The sequence below is a fragment of the Perca fluviatilis genome, chromosome 19, assembly GCF_010015445.1.
Source record: "Perca fluviatilis chromosome 19, GENO_Pfluv_1.0, whole genome shotgun sequence".
NCBI lineage: Eukaryota > Metazoa > Chordata > Actinopteri > Perciformes > Percidae > Perca > Perca fluviatilis.
Window position 1 is genome coordinate 35039746 of NC_053130.1, and position 18052 is coordinate 35057797.

General features: G+C 40.9%; 1 protein-coding gene across 2 annotated transcripts in view; it reads left to right on the forward strand.

Annotated features, from left to right (window-relative positions):
- Positions 1 to 2182: 2182 nt before the first annotated feature.
- The window catches only part of eno4 (enolase 4), a 38896-nt gene continuing 23026 nt past the window's right edge, over positions 2183 to 18052 (forward strand). Inside the window, exons 1-3 of one of the 2 annotated variants that reach the window (XM_039782993.1) lie at positions 2183 to 2422; positions 13773 to 13901; positions 16426 to 16610. In XM_039782993.1, the coding sequence (XP_039638927.1) occupies positions 2183 to 2422; positions 13773 to 13901; positions 16426 to 16610 (554 nt within the window). The remainder of the gene's footprint in view (positions 2423 to 13772; positions 13902 to 16425; positions 16611 to 18052) is intronic. The other variant, XM_039782994.1, reaches the window with a different exon arrangement.

An 18052-nucleotide genomic window follows, 5' to 3' on the forward strand; every position in this document is an offset into this window, starting at 1 on the left:
TGTTATCATTATTGGTAGTCTATTAGTGCCTTTCTTTGAAAATAAAGAACATCGCCTTGAATTACAAAGGGAAGAAGATATTTTCCCAGCAGCCCTTTCATCGGGCAGGCAGGCCGACATGTTCTTCCGTTTGTTATGCCTATTATTGTTGACAAATCCTTATACAGTTAGGAATTCAGCCGAGCGCGCATGGCCTTGTGGGTATCAGTGGTGAGATTGAATGGTTGGGAGTCCAATTCACAGCCTGCTAATAACTTGACACTGTCGCCGGGGGTTAGGGCCTTCCACGTACAGCTAAATGCAACCTACGAGGGCGGGAGCACGGTGCGATTGTCATTGCATGTATTGATATTGTCATTATTATTTTATTTCAAGTGTTAGGCTATATTGTGTGTTACTGTTTCTATTGGAGCGTGTGAGGGGGAAACGGCTGCTGTAGGCTAACTGAATGCTCCATCACATGGAAAGATGTCCAGGGAAAGGAATGATTTGAATTTTAACAATCATGTAACTGGAGCCATTGGTAGGCAGTATTCCTTTAAATAAAAGAATATTCAATTAAAAACAATTGAACAATCATTAATAGGAACACATGTGCTTTATAACATCTGTGTCCTGCTGCAGAGGAAAACTTCCATGATATTTGGACAACGCTGGTCAATACTGGCCCGTTATCAGCCTGATAATGCTCCCAACCTAAGAGCTACTCCAGTTTTTTTAATAATTTTTTTTAACATGGTTAATTAATTTTAAATCAATTATTTATTGTATAATCAAACAAACAAGAGCAACAAAAAAGTAGGACAGATTCAGAGCATCACCAAAAAAAATCAGTAAAGACAGAACAAATCCTTATATATCCCATACTCATAGGCAGAGATTTCGAAGCATAAACCTGGATCTTATATAGGATAGGTACTGTACATATTTCATACACTGTATGTTTAGTAACTTCATACACTTTTTTTCCATCCAACAACTTGTTTTGTTGCATTTCACCTTGAGAGCTGTATAGTTGAGTGACATCTCCTAGTATGCCAAGAGCCATTCTTTTATTGTTAAAGAGTGTGGTGATTTCCTGCAGCAGAACACCGTCCTTTTGGAAGCAGGGAGACCAGCTAGAGCAGAGGTGCCCAAATTCTTTCATATGAAGGGACAAAATGTATCTGGATGGAAGGCCATGGGCCAAAAATAAATGTTGATGTTGAAGAATTCCATAATTCATGTAATTCTTCGTAGATAAAACGTATGTATTTAATTTACAGGGAGGTTTACATTGCAGTAAAACTCAGATGAATCACTTTTTATCGGCACAAAATGTACGTTTTGTAGTCATTGGGATTTTACAGCACTTTCAAAATAATAGGAAAATAAGCATGAGCATGTTAAATGCCATAGTAGGCCAAAACAAAGGGAGCACGGGCCAAACTTAAATTGGGCAGCCTTGAGCTAGAGGAAGACAACTGCAGCTTATGTTTAACTGAAGTATAGCGCTGCTTGTGATACAGAGACCAGTCTCATCAACAGGCCCCAGAAACATGTGGGAGGTCCCAAACCATGCAAACGTGCCAGTACCATTGTCTGCACAGTACAGGGATCTGCTGCATGCCATTTGTCAAAGCTTCTGGGGAGAAGTAAAGGCCAACACGTATGCAAATGTTTGCAGTGTGGCTGATAAGGTTAATATTTATGTCCTCAAATCTTGTTTATTGAATCACAAATAGCATCTAATGGAAGTCCATTAAAGAATATGCTATATAATTATGTGTTTTCTCTTTATTTTTTTATTTTCTACTTTGTTTCTTCCTTCCAGGCAGCCACTTGTTTTCAATCATCACACCCACAAACATACAGTTACAAATCATAATTTACTGTTTACAAAGGGCAGTTATAGGCTGCCAATTATAATTCCATAAATAGACTATATTTTTTATTTTGCATATTTTTGGGTCACAGAAGCCTACAGGATATGGCAGCAAACATTCCACAACTTTCCTGTCATGATCAATAAATACATGGAACGAAAAGTCATTATCCATATAACTTGTATTTAGGCTATGAGATGGCAAACAGCCTACACATGATATATATAAAACTACACAAAACGTTACATAGGCATAAACGAAAGACGGAGACAGCGCGCGACGTCACTCGGATTTCCTGGGCTCCCGCTGTCACTTGAATGGGCTGTTTCCATGGTAACAGACAACACAAAGACTGCAGGTCCAGTGACAGTGATGACACCTGGGCAATAATGTCTTACCGAGGGTTTATGAGCCGGGTTTCTACGGAAGCCAAGGACTTCTACGACATTAAAAATGAAGCGGCAGAGTTTTACCGGGTGAACAGAGTCCCCGAGGAGATAGAGAGAGCTCTGAACGAGCTCTTCTTCCACAAGCCAGAAGACGTTCACGGTTATCTGGTAACGTTGACGTTAACCGTGTTTCCATGCTTAAACACGACATTGCACAGCCCGAGCAGTAAAGTTATGCTAATGTCAACGTTAACTAAATGCACCGACAGCAACAGTTAACAACCGGTTATGTGTTTTAGCTGGCTAACTTCAGCTTCTGCACTTACGGTAGGCTAAAGTTAGCCTACATAGCTAGTTTACCTGCTCTACCAGTAGCCTAACTAGCTAGCTAGTCGTCAGTGCTGCATTCAAGTGCTTCAAAAATTTATTTTTTATTATTATTAAAATGCATCCACCAAATGCAATAAAACAAATCGGCAAAGTGGCTTTCTACTTTAAATAATTGTTTTCTCTATACTACCGTCATGGTCACATATTATATTTTCGGTGCATTTAACTAGGTTACCTTAGCTTAACTAGCTAGGTTAACGTCACGCAATTGCATCGATAAGGGGGGTGCAGGGCTGGACTGGTTCTCTTAATACATCCATGGGCTGGACTGGGACAAAAAATCGGCCCTGGCATTTTTTGGCCCAGGCGGCCCACACCCACCGTGATTGGTCAGACACATTCCCTGCAGACAGTGCTCTTAAAATATGCGTGCATTCTATGATATGAGTTGCCTAGTGTTCTGTGTTCATGTGATCATTTTGGATCCTTCAAGAGGGGTCTAAAGACTTATCTGTTGATTTTACACTTAAAGGTCCAATATGTAATATTTGTACTGTAATAAATCCAAAAATGACACCAATGCCTCATCAGATATTAAGGAAACATGTTAAACTGAAATACTATCTTTTCTGACAACAATGCTAATTTCAGTATTTTTTCTTTTTGAAATTTACATTCCGTGACGGAATTTATGTTTATGTTTTGATCTGTGTGTTGTTATCAACGGCCCAGTTTGACAGCCAGGCCGGGTTGCCAGATATACCTGTAAAAACGTAAACCCAGCGCGCTACAGCTGTAACGTTAGTACAGCCATGAAAGCAGCTAACAAACAAACAGGATCAATGGAGATAGATTCTACCCGAGGCCCGTTCCAGAAAGCAGGTTTAGTGAAAACTCTGAGTTGGTTAACCCTGAGATGAGGGAAACTCTGGGTTTTCCGTTCCAGAAAGAGAGGTAACTTAACCTCGGAGTCAGTTACTATGGTAACTGAGTCTGTGAACCTAACCTGGTCGGGAGCAGGTTTTCTTCAAGAAACCTCGAGTTTCTCTCAGTCTCCTCCCACTGAGAGGGAGGAGAAACTCATTTCCTCATTCATTCATTCAGTCTGTATCAGGCGCATTTTAATGCAGTTTTATCTGCATGAATAAAAAAACGTATTGGTTTATATTTGGCAGATTATAAAACGTTTTTTTCTCAAACATGTCACGTCCTTTTGTCGACGATCCCATTGATGAAAAAGCTGTAGGCCTATTAATTCACAGAGAGTTTACGTCGGTATTGAATCCCGACTATAGATGTATTTTCATTTCCACATAACCGATTTGAGAGGTATATTTTATCACAGTCCATCCGTCCTCATATCACTAACATCAGCCATCGTGGACAGGCTTTAACATCCCAGCAGATTCTTTGTGTCGCATTACGTTTTTTGCAAACAGCAGTTTTCTTAACAACAGTGTAGCGGATCATACTGTAGGCTAATAGTAGGCTAAGCCACTGTATGCAGAGCAATCAGAAAAGTGTGACTCGCTCTGAAACGTTTTTTAAACTTTTTTGTAGTGTTCCCTGGACAGTAGAGCCATTAAAAAGAAATACATCATTATACATTATAGTTCTGTTAATGATCATGGTGCTGCAGCAGCCATGGGATTAGTATAGTTTACTTTTTCGCCCGCAGGATTGCACCTAAATGAAATTATAGGTGTAGGCCTAATACAATTCCAGTTTTCACCAGTAATATTATAAGTTAACTGTGATTAAATATGAAATTAATACACTGTGAATGTGTAGCTACGCATTGACTCGAGCAGCAATTTTCTCCCACACCAATTCTCTCTCTTTTGCAGCAGCAGCCGCTGTCTTGCTTTTTTAACGAAATACATGTTCAAACTCGCTGTTTGTGCGCATGAGTATTTCCGCCGACCCGTTTGTTTGTGGTTGTTACCATGGTGAATCGTAGAATCATGGCTCCATTCATACTGCCTTTTGTGCACGCGCGTAACCCTGAGTGAACATACTCCGAGTTGATTGAACCAACTCAAATCAGCTGTTCTGGAACCGAAAACTCAGAGTTTCCCATCTCAGGGTAAATCAACTCAGACATCAGGGTTAGACTCAGAGTTTGTTAAACCTCCTACCTGGAACGGACCTCTGAGACATAACAACCCCCTGGTAAATAATGGAGATGTATTTGAAAGATGGAGACAGCTTAGAGCCCAAAAGGACGCAGAGTTGGCTTATTTTCTCCTGAACCGGTAAGCATTAGCTTCAGGCTAATTTATCACAGCTACTAGGGCGGCATTTTTTGTCATTTCAACATTTAGTGTTCTCACATTGAATTATATAGCTAGAGTACCCGAGTTGGTTACTCGCAAAAACAATTGAGACACAGCCAGTAAAGTGATCCCGACTGGTCCTGGCTAACGCCGCCATGCTAACCCTGCTACCTGTTAACGTTACCGGAGAACCAGGCAAGCAGCCCACGGCTGTTTACAGCGTGTAGCCTCGTCAGCGGCTGGAGCCGACAACGGTGAGTTATTTTAAGCCACGAGAGGGGGGCTGTAAATCGGAAAGAGAGGACTATGAGTTTGCAGTGTGTTTAGCGATTTTTGCCGTAATTCTAAGCCAATGAAGTGTGTTCCGTCGGTAAGGTAGTGGTATTTTTAGCGTTTCGTATTGTAATTCTAAGCCGAGGAAGTGTGCCTGACTGGCGTGTGGAGAGGACGGTGAGGTTGTTGTGTTTTTAGCGGTTCATACTGTAATTTTAAGCCGAAAAAGTGTGTCTGTCAGTTGGTTACAGAGCTCCGCGTGAGCACGGGCTTTTATGACTGTCAATATAGCCAGAATCTAACGTTAGCTACTCCGCTGTGCTGTGGAGTAATGTCTGGCTATGTGAGACTAGCATCTACCGTTAGCTACTCCGCTGTGCTGTGGAGTAATGTCTGGCTATGTGAGAAAAGTGTCTAGCAACGTTGTTGTGAATGCTACGGTCTCAGCCTGGCAACCCCCGTGAACTTCGAGTCTGGGCAGGAGGGGGCGGGGGAAACGACTCTCCAGTATTTTGAATTGGTAGTGCAGTAACTATTTTAACCGCTAGCTGCCAGTATTACACACAATATTACATATTGCACCTTTAAATAATGAATTCATTCTTAGAGTTATGATTTGTATATTTATGGTATTTTTATTATTTGTTATTGATATTTGATATTGTGTTGCCATTATTGTTATATTACTATTTTGCTTAATATTGGCTTAGCAACTTTAAAACAGTTTACTGTTAATTTGAACTATTGTAAGATTCACATTTTGTCGCTTTGGACACAAGTGTCTGCTAAATACTATAACCATAACTATAACCCTTCCCAAAAGCTACAATAAAGCTGAGAGTCAGACATTTTGGCACATTTTGAGGAATCCGCCTGTAGATTCTTAATCTTTTTCTCCTGTAATTTCTCTGCACCTCCCTTGCACTTTAGTAGTCAATGTCCATTTTAACGTGGATGCTAAACTTCCAGCATAACTATTTTACAGCTCGTGTCTCACGGCCGGGAGGCGTGGCCATAGTGGGATTCATAAATTTGCGGCCCAGAGTGGGGAAGGGGGGTTCCTGGATTTGATTGGGTCAGGCCAGTGCCAATAAAGAAAATTAACCAATGGGCCGCTGTGAGTTCTTTATGGGCCGGCCTGGCCATAAAATAAAAAAAGGCCTATCAGCGATTCGGCCCAAAAGTGCGTCGGCCCACCGGGAAAATGCCCGGTATGCCAGATGGCCAGTCCAGCCCTGGGGGGGTGTATTCCGTTTCTTGTGCTCTCCTCTATCCATCACACTTCTCTATTAGAAAGAGGCTAGCTTGGAGGAGGTGAGCAAATGAAGGGAGAGAAGTGAGCAAATGAAGGGAGAGAAGTGAAGTAGAGGAGACAAATGAACAGAATTGAAACATAAAAGCACATGTCCAATAGACATTTTTTACAAAACAAAAGTTTGATCAAGTCTGTTAAAGGGGTGATAGAATGCAAAACCGATTTTACCCTGTCATAGTTGAATAACGACAGTTCGGTGGGTAAATGGGACATACATAGAAGCTCAAAGTCCCACTGACACCCCTTTACTATGAAAATCTCATATTTTGAAACTGCCTCTGAAAACGGGCGAATCCCAACAAAGCTAGTTGCTTACGCAAGCATCTCAAAATCCGGAACCTTAAGAGAACAGTCACGCCCCAACATTTACATAGGCTACACAACTGACCTGAGATCAGGTAGTCTTCTGAATCTAGCTAGGTCACGCAGATCTCTGCTATTCCATTACAAAATTCACTTCTGAAACTTTTTGCGAGAAATCAACCATATAAAGCTCAAATATGGGGGTTTACGAAAAGTATGGCTAATTGCAAATTTTCTCCGACTGTGTGTCGGAGTTTAGTGCCGGTGTTGGTGCTGCCTGGGTTGCTACATCGCGCCCCTGACCGCATTGTCAGCGAGCTTGTTACGCCCGCAATCTTTTACCGCAGCCCGCAGGTTCCAGTAAATCTTATAATGGGTATGTGTGTTGAGTTATTTAAACAAACAATCGGGGAAATAAACGCCTCTTGTCCACGAGTCTCATTGATAGAGCCGCGGTGAGATGGAGTCCATCAATGAGAGCTAGCTAGCCTCCTCCTAACTCTGACATTCCCAAAATCGAAATCGGACAAGTGTTAGCTAAGCTTTGTAAGACCTTGAGGAACCTGTAATATTCATGCCGTGACAAAATTCAAACTGTAAATATACTTTAGTTATGCGAAAGTGAGCAAGCTGCGGTATTTCCCCATTGTAATGAATGGGACATATAGCAAGCAGCTGCTGGTCCTACAAAGACGCCTTGCGTTCATAAAAATGCCTTAAAATCAAATCGGACACAACGGTTAGCTTTATAAGACATTGGGGAATGATGTAATATAAGTGGCGTGACGAAATTCAAACTAAATATAATTTAGTTATGGCGACAGTGTAGCTAGCTAGCTGCGGTATTTCCCCATTGTAATGAATGGGACATATAGCAAGCAGCTGCTGGTCCTACAAAGACGCCTTGCGTTCATAAAAATGCCTTAAAATCAAATCGGACACAACGGTTAGCTTTATAAGACATTGGGGAATGATGTTGTATAAGTGGCGTGGATCTAATTCAAACTAAATATAATTTAGTTATGGCGACAGTGTAGCTAGCTAGCTGCGGTATTTCCCCATTGTAATGAATGGGACATATAGCAAGCAGCTGCTGGTCCTACAAAGACGCCTCGCGTTCATAAAAATGCCTTAAAATCAAATCGGACACAACGGTTAGCTTTATAAGACATTGGGGAATGATGTTGTATAAGTGGCGTGACGAAATTCAAACTGTAAATATAATGGGTGAGGCTATTTGCACCCCTGGTACAATTAGCAGTGTATGCTATTTGCACCCCTGGTACAATTAGCAGTATGCTATTTGTACCCTGGTGCAATTAGAAGTGTATGCTATTTGCACCCCTGGTACAATTAGAAGTGTATGCTATTTGCACCCCTGTGCATTTACAGTACCTTGGCATATATTTACACACAGTTATCCATACTACTCATGTATTACACCTTTTTGGAATATTATCGCCCTGACATTCTTACCCTAACCATAACCATCCCACTCCTCTTGCCTAAACCTAACCAACCCAACCAGAGCAGGCTTATTCATGAGTCTTCCCCTACCACCCTGCAAAAAAAAATATGCGTTCGCGGGTCCTGACTTGCGCAATTGCATGCAAATTATCCAATCCAAATTTTAACACAGGGAAATCAAACTCCAAACTCCCATACCAGAGGCAAGCACACTAACCACTCACCTAGCAGTTCTTTCATTAAGTTGAACAACTTTTTACCACTTGCTTTCTTCAAGCCTCGGTTGCTAGGTAACCATACTGTATACAAAAAAATAGGTACTAACTAACAAACTAACGGTTGTATGCTTTCAGTGAAGACAGAAAGCGCAACTGTAGTATCCATTTTCCGCTAGAAATTCAATTGTTATAAACTTTAGAGACAAAACTTCCCTAATATGCCAGTTTCTGCGGTCATGGAAGATGAACGTCCGCCATGATTTCGGTGCACGCGAGCAACGTTTTTTTGTTGTTACGTCACAGGGTGTAAATAGCTCAGCTGTGTGGCCGAGGCTATTCGTACCGGGGGTGCAAATAGACACTCCGAAATATAATTTAGTTATGGCGACAGTGTAGCTAGCTAGCTGCGGTATTTCCCCATTGTAATGAATGGGACATATAGCAAGCAGCTGCTGGTCCTACAAAGACGCCTCACGTTCATAAAAATGCCTTAAAATCAAAGTGGCGTGACGAAATTCAAACCGGTAAATATATTATAGTTATGCCGGCAGCTGGCCGCGGAGCCCCGTAGTGCAGTATCCACAAAGGGTGACTTTGCCCTGGGTATGGAGCCCAGCAGGCTGCCGCTGGCCAGACTGTGTGGAGCTCCTAAAGTCCGACACGTCTTACCAAATTTGCAATTAGCCATCAAATTTTGTAAAACGGCCCATATTTCAGCTTTATATAGTTGATTTCTCACTTAAAAAGTCTCAGAAGTGAATTTGGTAATGAAACATTGCAGTGTCTGGAATATGAGATTCTGTCGCTTCTCTAATGTATGTGTATTGGGGGATTCGCCCAACCAAGCCGTGCTCTAATATGTGTGTATGGCAAGTCGCTCAACCAATCAGCGCGCAGCTCATCTAAATATTCATGACCATACCATATTTGGAAGAAAAGCTCTTGTTACAAATAGGGCCAAAACACAGGGATGCATAAGGGCCAATAAAATATCAACCAGGCCATTTTCAGCCCAACCAATGTTACATACCCCATTAGGAGACCATAAGGAACAGTGTGAAATACCCTATATAATCATTCTATCACCCCTTTAACGTTACTTCTTTACAGAGCAAATGAAAGCTGCACATTTAGTGACCTTACGTTTTTACAACTTTTTTTTTATCACATATATTAAATAAAGTCCTTATAAGTGGGACAATTAAGTAACGTCCTTCCACATGTCAGACATGGTTGTTGCGTGTGTAGCTTTACAGGATTCCACCTAGGTATTGATGGCTGTGCCAGTTCTAGCTGTGGGCCAAGGGTGGCTAGTGCCTCCTTAATATTAAGCCTTGACCCCCCCTAACTATGGAACATATTTTCATACATTTTTAACCACAGCTTTATCCCCAAAGAGGGGATATTATTCATGTGCAGTGATACATAAAATGTAGGTTAACACTGAATATTCTTGTGTTTATTGTTATGTGTGTATCGTTGGTCTTTTGTAGAACCAAACCTATGGAGGGTTGGTGGTATCTAACACTTGTGCTTAATATATTTGGTACCCGTAAAATCACATGTGGTCCCAGCCTGGCCCCTCCATTTGAAATGGTCTAGAACCACCACTGATTGATGGATAAGAATACTTCCTAGTAGCATCTCTTGTTTCTTATTTCTTGGACAACGTTTATTGACTAAAAGCTGCTTAATGGCTGGCAAGATGGTGGCACTAAAACCAGTTTCTCGGTCAGAAAGGACACGACAAGGAAGGGAGGGCAAAGGCAGGAGGACGTTTTTAAGGGAAACATTACATACCCAGGAAAAGCGAATGAGTGAACCAGCAAGGTCAGATTAAAAAACTACACACGTTTGCCGCAAGAGCACATTGTTTATAGAAGAGGCTGCCATTCTATGATAACGTTTCTGTAATGGGATATTCAGGTCTTGAGGAACAATAGAATTGAGTTGCTCTGGTACTGTAAAATCTGTAGAAATCGCAAAAATGACTTCTAATCATCTCACCAAGTACATTTCATGCTGAATTGTATGAAACATTTTAACCCTTGTGTGGTCCTTCGGGTCCCAGTGACCCGAAGGACAACACAAGGATTATGTACTTCCCTTTACTTTGTTGAGAATTGCTCTCTAAACCCTGTTTCTTGTAAAGTAAGTAAGTAAAGTTTATTTCTAGAACACATTTAAACACAGTTTAAGCTGACCAAAATGCTGTACAAACAAGAACTAAGGTGCTGTATTAACCCTTATTTAGAGAGCAATTCCCAACAAAGTAAACGGAAGTACAAAGGTCCCATGGCATGAAAATGTCACTTTATGAGGTTTTTAAACATTAATATGAGTTCCCCCAGCCTGCCTATGGTCCCCCAGTGGCTAGAAATGGTGATAGGTGTAAACCGAGCCCTGGGTATCCTGCTCTGCCTTTGAGAAAATGAAAGCTCAGATGGGCCGATCAGGAATCTTACTCCTTAAGGCCATTTTATAGTCGTGCATAAAATCAACGGCGTAGCCCCGCAGACCCTTCTGCATCTACGCCAGACCCTACCCCGTAGCCTGACGCGCACCTCTCGAAAAATGTAACTACACCTCGCGGCGACACACGTCGCTCGGCTGTGGCTTGGTAGCGTTGCATTTCCCCCAACTCATTTCCTGGTTCTCCTTCTCCATAAACAACATGAGATCAAGGAGAGGGTTAACTTCTCCTGCTCCAGATTTCCCACCGTGGTCAGAAAGAACAGGGGAGACACTTTGGTTCTCTCACTAGGACTCTAGAGTCGCTCCGAAGCGAATCTCCGTCACTCTCTCACTTCTCCCTCGCTCTATCACCCACTCCCCACACACACACACATGACGACTCGACGCACAGACCAGCGCACAAGTATAAACATCAGGCCACTTATGTAGCCTACGGCGAAAGCTCTGCGTGGAGCCTCCGCACAACTGTAAAACGGCCTTTATGAGGTCATAAGGGGAAAGGTTACCTCCCCTTTCTCTGCTTTGCCCGCCCAGAGAATTTGGCCCACCCATTAAAGAGAGAAACATACACACATGGCTTTCAAACGAGCAAAGTGGCAGTTGGTCAAGGCCACACCCCCACCCTCCACTTGCCCCCCCCTCTCTCCTCCTCAATAGCTACAGACACAGAAATGGCACATCCTAAGGAAAGCTCATTGTGGGACTGACTCTAGTGGCTGGAATTCTACACCAAGGCTGAATTTCGGGGAAGAGACTTCAGATACAGTATTAATGCCGGGACACATCAGGCCGATTATCGGCTGTGGGACAGTCTGGCGAGGTCAGTGACTCAAATCTGTTCGGTGTGTCCCGTGCCGTCGTCCGTCTGGGGGGCTGTCGGCGTTCATTTTGGCCGACCTGACATGTTCGGTCGGCGGCAGGGAAATCGGGCTCACCCGGAAATGACGAGCGGAATGAGGTGACTACAGTCTCTCAAAATCTGATGAAAATCTTTTAAACTGACCTTTGTTGAGCTGAAATGAAGACAGATTCAGCAACTGCACGGCCTATTTCTCTCTTAAAATGTTTCAGTGAACTATTTTAGTACAATATGAGATCGTATTCTGAACGGCCGCCATGACAGTCTGGCTTTCAATTTCCGGAGAAAACAAACCCATGTGACGCGTTCGTCCAATCAGCTGCCGGTTTTCATTTCTTGGGCAACAATACAGATTAGCGCTGCCTGCTGTTATGGAGGTGTATTACGTCTCGTCTCCTCTCGTCTTTCTGGTCTGTTCTGTGGCAGTTTTTTGGACCTCGGGGACGCGACTGATCATATCGACGGGGTTTTCTGTCAACGGTCGGCCGTCGGCTATGTGTGTCCCGGCCATTAGGGGACCACTAAGGTCTATATAAAAGAGACTTCAGATACAGTATTAGGGGACTACTAAGGTCTTTATAAAAGAGACTTCAGATACAGTATTAGGGGACTACTAAGGTCTATATAAAAGAGACTTCATATACAGTATTAGGGGACCACTAAGGTCTATATGAAAGAGACTTCAGATACAGTATTAGGGGACCACTAAGGTCTATATAAAAGAGACTTCAGATACAGTATTAGGGGACCACTAAGGTCTATATGAAAGAGACTTCAGATACAGTATTAGGGGACCACTAAGGTCTATATAAAAGAGACTTCAGATACAGTATTAGGGGACCACTAAGGTCTATATGAAAGAGACTTCAGATACAGTATTAGGGGACCACTAAGGTCTAAAAGAGACTTCAGATACAGTATTAGGGGACTAATTTATAAAAGAGACTTCAGTACAGTATTAGGGGACCACTAAGGTCTATATAAAGAGACTTCAGATACAGTATTAGGGGACCACTAAGGTCTATATAAAAGAGACTTCAGATACAGTATTAGGGGACTACTAAGGTCTATATAAAAGAGACTTCAGATACAGTATTAGGGGACCACTAAGGTCTATATAAAAGAGACTTCAGATACAGTATTAGGGGACCACTAAGGTCTATATAAAAGAGACTTCAGATACAGTATTAGGGGACCACTAAGGTCTATATAAAAGAGACTTCAGATACAGTATTAGGGGACCACTAAGGTCTATATAAAAGAGACTTCAGATACAGTATTAGGGGACCACTAATTATATAAAGGCAGTACAGTATAGGGCCACTAAGGTCTATATAAAAGAGACTTCAGATACAGTATTAGGGGACCAGAGACTTCAGATACAGTATTAGGGGACCACTAAGGCCTATATAAAAGAGACTTCAGATACAGTATTAGGGGACCACTAAGGCCTATATAAAAACATCTAAAGAGCACCATGTCATGGGACCTTTAATGGTTCAGAATTTTGAGAAAAATTGAAAAGAAATCTCATTTCATTCAAATGTTTTACCTCTTGTAACACTATACTTAATTTTTTTGAAGGACATTCAAACGTTGTTTTGGGCTGTTTGCTTCAAATGCAACACACCCTGCAGCATTTAGTTTCAGATGTAGGCTTTAAACATATTTTAACATTGCACATGAAAAATAATGATAGGTCTAGAAAAACAGAGTTACTACTGTGTGTGTGTGTGTGTGTGTGTGTGTGTGTGTGTGTGTGTGTGTGTGTGTGTGTGTGTGTGTGTGTGTGTGTGTGTGTGTGTGTGTGTGTGTGTGTGTGTGTGTGTGTGTGTGTGTGTGTGTGTGTGTGTGTGTGTGTGTGTGTGTGTGTGTGTGTGTGTGTTAGGCTACATCCTTTGTGAATGAGGAGGGAAATAATAAATATCTCTTGTGAATCTTAAAACCAGACACTCTGGCTTTAAATGTACCTCATTTCTTTAACCATTACCTGTCACTCCAGGCAAATTACTTTAAAAACCTATGTGCACCACCAAGGATCAGCAGACTGAAGGGAAGGGAGGTTTATGATGCAAGAGGACAGCTAGCCATTGAGGCAGAGGTCTTCTGCATCGTCTGCAACAAGGAAAAGGTAAAACTCATGATTTACATTTAGCCTTTCTGGCCTTTCCTTGTGAACATCAGCACTGGTGCAATATAATTTCAACAGATCAACTGTTCTTCTTGGACAATGGCTGACGATCGCTCATGTGGCAGATTCTGGATATTCAGCTCAGAATATGCATTAAGCGTGAAGATTGAACAAATAAAGGTTTAACAAAGGCGATGTGATTCATTAGTGATTTGCTGATGGTTTGAAATGACAGCAAGGGGGCCTCTTCAAACTCTGATGTGAAGAGGCAGCTGGAGGCAAGATGCGAGCAAAGACGGTAGCAATCACAAAACAGACCATGACCCTTGACCCTTGCCATTTCAGTTTTTACAGTATCACATGAGCCAGAAAGATGAGATATGACACCATGAACCCAGGTCACGCTAGGGTCACAAGGACACACAACTAGGGTCCAGCCAATTGGCATGTATAAACGCTTTTACTCAACAGTATTACTTAGTGCTATAACCTCATTGTAAGGAGGCAGAGGCCACTTCTTCAGTGCCAAAGCTAGATCATATAATAATAATAATTATAATAACTTAGTCAAGTCAATTTTAATGCTATAGCCCTATATCACAAATCACAATTTTGCCTCAAGAGGCTTTACAATCTGCAGACCATATGGCACCCTCTGTCCTCTGACCCTGTCTATTTAACATATGCATGGTTTAGTGTATTAAAATATATATAAATAAGATTAAAAACAACATAAAAGCACAGCATTAAAATCATTTCAGAGAAAGCTATTTTAAAATAAAGCGTTTATAGGTGAGGTTTATTTAAACAAAGATAAGGAGCTAGTGAGATATAGAAATACAGATATAGTCAGTAACAAATCCCATATGTATACCTTAAAGTTGATCAGCATTAATCCTGAAACCTAATCTAAAACACGCAGGCAACCAATGTAGAGATGGGTTATATGCATTCTTCTATTGGATCTTGTAAGTATTCTGAACAGGAATATAGAGAGCTGCAGGGATCTAATTCAGATGTAATAAAAGCATTGGTTACAGTTTTGCTTTGTAGTTAAAACATAAAAGGATTAAATTTCTTTTAAATGTCACAGATGTAAGAAGCAGGATTGGACAAAAGAAATCACACAAAGATTGAATTAAGCTCGTCATCAGCATGACACTGAGATTTTTGCAATGCAGTTTGATGTTGGAAGACAAGGAACCTTAGCATAAGGAAATTTTACTGCAGATTCTGAACCTATGATAAGAGCTTATGATTTATGTGAGTTTATTTAAAGGAAGTTTTAACTGTGAGGGAGACATGTAGTTTGCTCAGTTGCATGATATTAATAGAATCAAAGGACAAGTAGATCCTCCATAACAATTGCAGGTGATATGATGGAGCAGCTTATCATTGACATGCTGCTTTTGAAGATAGAGTTTTATGTATAAATCTTATCAGTTCAGTCATCTTGTGGCCAACCATAAAAAGTACACTCAATATGAACCTGCAACTTATGTCCTTTGTTACATGACTGCTCATTTACCTCCCAAATGTTCCTGTAATGCTCCATTGTAAACTGTCAAAGATAAACTAAATGATGGTAAAAATCTACAAATAATGCGTTTGATGCTGAAATTTGATTTAATCCTCCCTAATGTATTGCCCGTTTTAAGCAGATTGTCCAAAGAGAGAATATAGTATTTCTCTTGGATTTCAATTTCGAAAATAGTCATTTTTGGGTTTTATTATAAAGTTTAGGTGCAGCACCTGAGCCGTTTTAGGCAACACCTAAGCCGAATGGATGAAACTAAAAGACTTTTCTCAGATCTATTGACTGTACATGGACTTCTTTAGCAAGTTTTGTCTTTAAGCTTTTTGAGTGTTATTTATTTATTATCTGTTCTAGCTTTTCCAATGTTTTAGACACAAATATGGTGATAGTAATAGTCCAAAATGATGTCAAAAAGAGTCGCAGAACTACCACAAAAAGACACAAACCGACTACAAAGAAACTAAAAACAAAACCACAATAGAGAGAGATAAAATCCCATAAAGAGACACAAAATATGTGGGGAAATTGCATTTTCTTGATGAACAACAATAACTGTCATAATATATGTGTGTGTATATATATATATATATATATATATATATATATATATATATATATATATATATATATTCATATAAACGTATAAAACACTAAAACCATAGAAGTTATAATATAAATATAAACACTTAAACAAAAAAATTATAATTTGAATACACAACATGAAAGTCAGACTGAAGAAGTAGGTTTTTAGTCTCCGTTGAAAGGTATTTATATTTCCAGCTCCTCTCAGATCCTCAGGCATCTCAGTGCATAGTAGCTAAGCGCAGCATCACCATACGTTTTTATTCTGCTTTGTGGAACAGCTAAAAGAGAAGAGTTGGAGGATCTGAGGGGCCTTCCTTGTTCTTTTATGAACAAGGAAGGTGAGATGTAGTCTGGTGCTAGGTGCTAGGTAAAATAAGTTTTTCCCTGTCTTGGGTTGTTTAGAGCATGTCCTCAGCTGCCATCTCCAGCCACTTTGGTCCTAAGGAGACATCGCTGGACTGGAAAGCAAAGTGTCAGGAGATGGCTGACCATGTGATGACTGCTGCCCAGTGGATCAATGAACCTCTTAACAACATGCTGAAGGGCCAAAACCCCTGTGACCAATCAGATGTTGACCATATACTCAGGTAGTGTTCAAATGTTTTTCAAATTACTGTGGAGGGTTTTGTATCTGGAGAGATATTGAATTGATCATCCATTTCCAGATACTCCACTAATCAAATGGAGAGTTTTGTGCTGTTTTTTGTCATAATAATTATTGTACACTTCATATTCAGCCATACTTTATTGTAAAATTCTATTTATCTAGGGCAGTTTGCACCACATTCAATTATGGTGGTCAGCCTGCTTTCAAAAGGTACTAGACTTAAATAATTCAGTTTCAGTGGAACATTTTTGTGTGTTTTGTAATAAATGCTGCTGAGAAGCTTTTTTATTGTGACAACAATGCATTCAGGTAGAAACAAATTACTTCTAAAAATGGTCGAATTTCATGTGTTTGTGGTTTACTGATTGGTTCCAGGACTGTTCCAGGATGAAACTTTGAGTTTCCATTCCTGAGCATAGCAGTGTCACACCCATACAAATAAAATTAATAGAAAGGCCATTCCTTTTCTAGTCTATATCCACAACTTTCCACTTTCGGGATCGCTCTCGTTCTGCCGGAAACTCCCCCAGATGTCACTCTTTTTGGCTGGATGTCCGTCACATTCCTCTTTCTTTGTGTCGGCGTTCTAACCTCCGGTGGACATCATTTCCGTTTGCATTTAGACGTGTTTTGTGTCTTTTATAAAGGTCAGTTGTTACTCTCACATTTGTATATATAGACAACGTTTCATCTACAGGATAGCTCCGGTGCCGCTGGAAGTTCCGCCGGATGTCCCACATTTTTGGCCGGATGTCCGTCCCCTTCCTCTGTCTCTGTGTTGGCTTTCTAACCTCTGGTGGATTTGTGAGGACTATGGTTAACTGCTCCTCAGATCTCTGCAGGGTAAATCCAGACAGCTAGCTGTCCAATCTGAGTTTTCTGTTACACGACTAAAACTACTTTTGAACGTTCATGTTCCACCAAAACAAGTTCCTTACTGAGGCTATTTAGCAGAGGCACCATGGCTCCGCTCGGTGCTTAGCACCGCCCAAGACGATTGTGATTGGTTGAAAGAAAAAGTTAAAAGCGGATAATTTTTTAGTTTTTTACGGAAACTTGTGTGACGATAATGACCTCTTCTGAAGAGTCCATTTTGTTTTTTTAATCCTCTGTGTCCTGTGTGGGGGAAGGGTGGTGCGCGATCAGGGAAGCCACATGTGTTGTTGTCATGATTTAGAATTCCTCAAGTGTGAGACAGAAACTACGCATTATAGCTTTATTCTGCAATTCAATAGCCTTAATCCTAAAACATGTAAACAAACGTGAATAAATGAGGATCCAATAAGGTCACATATAGTTTACAGTGTATTAACCTCCTGTAATGGGGTCATGGTGAGGTTAATGCTTTGCACTTGTTTGCCTATTGTCACAGCCTGTCATATCATCATGATGCACTGACCTCCTCATTGTGTTTTATTTTGC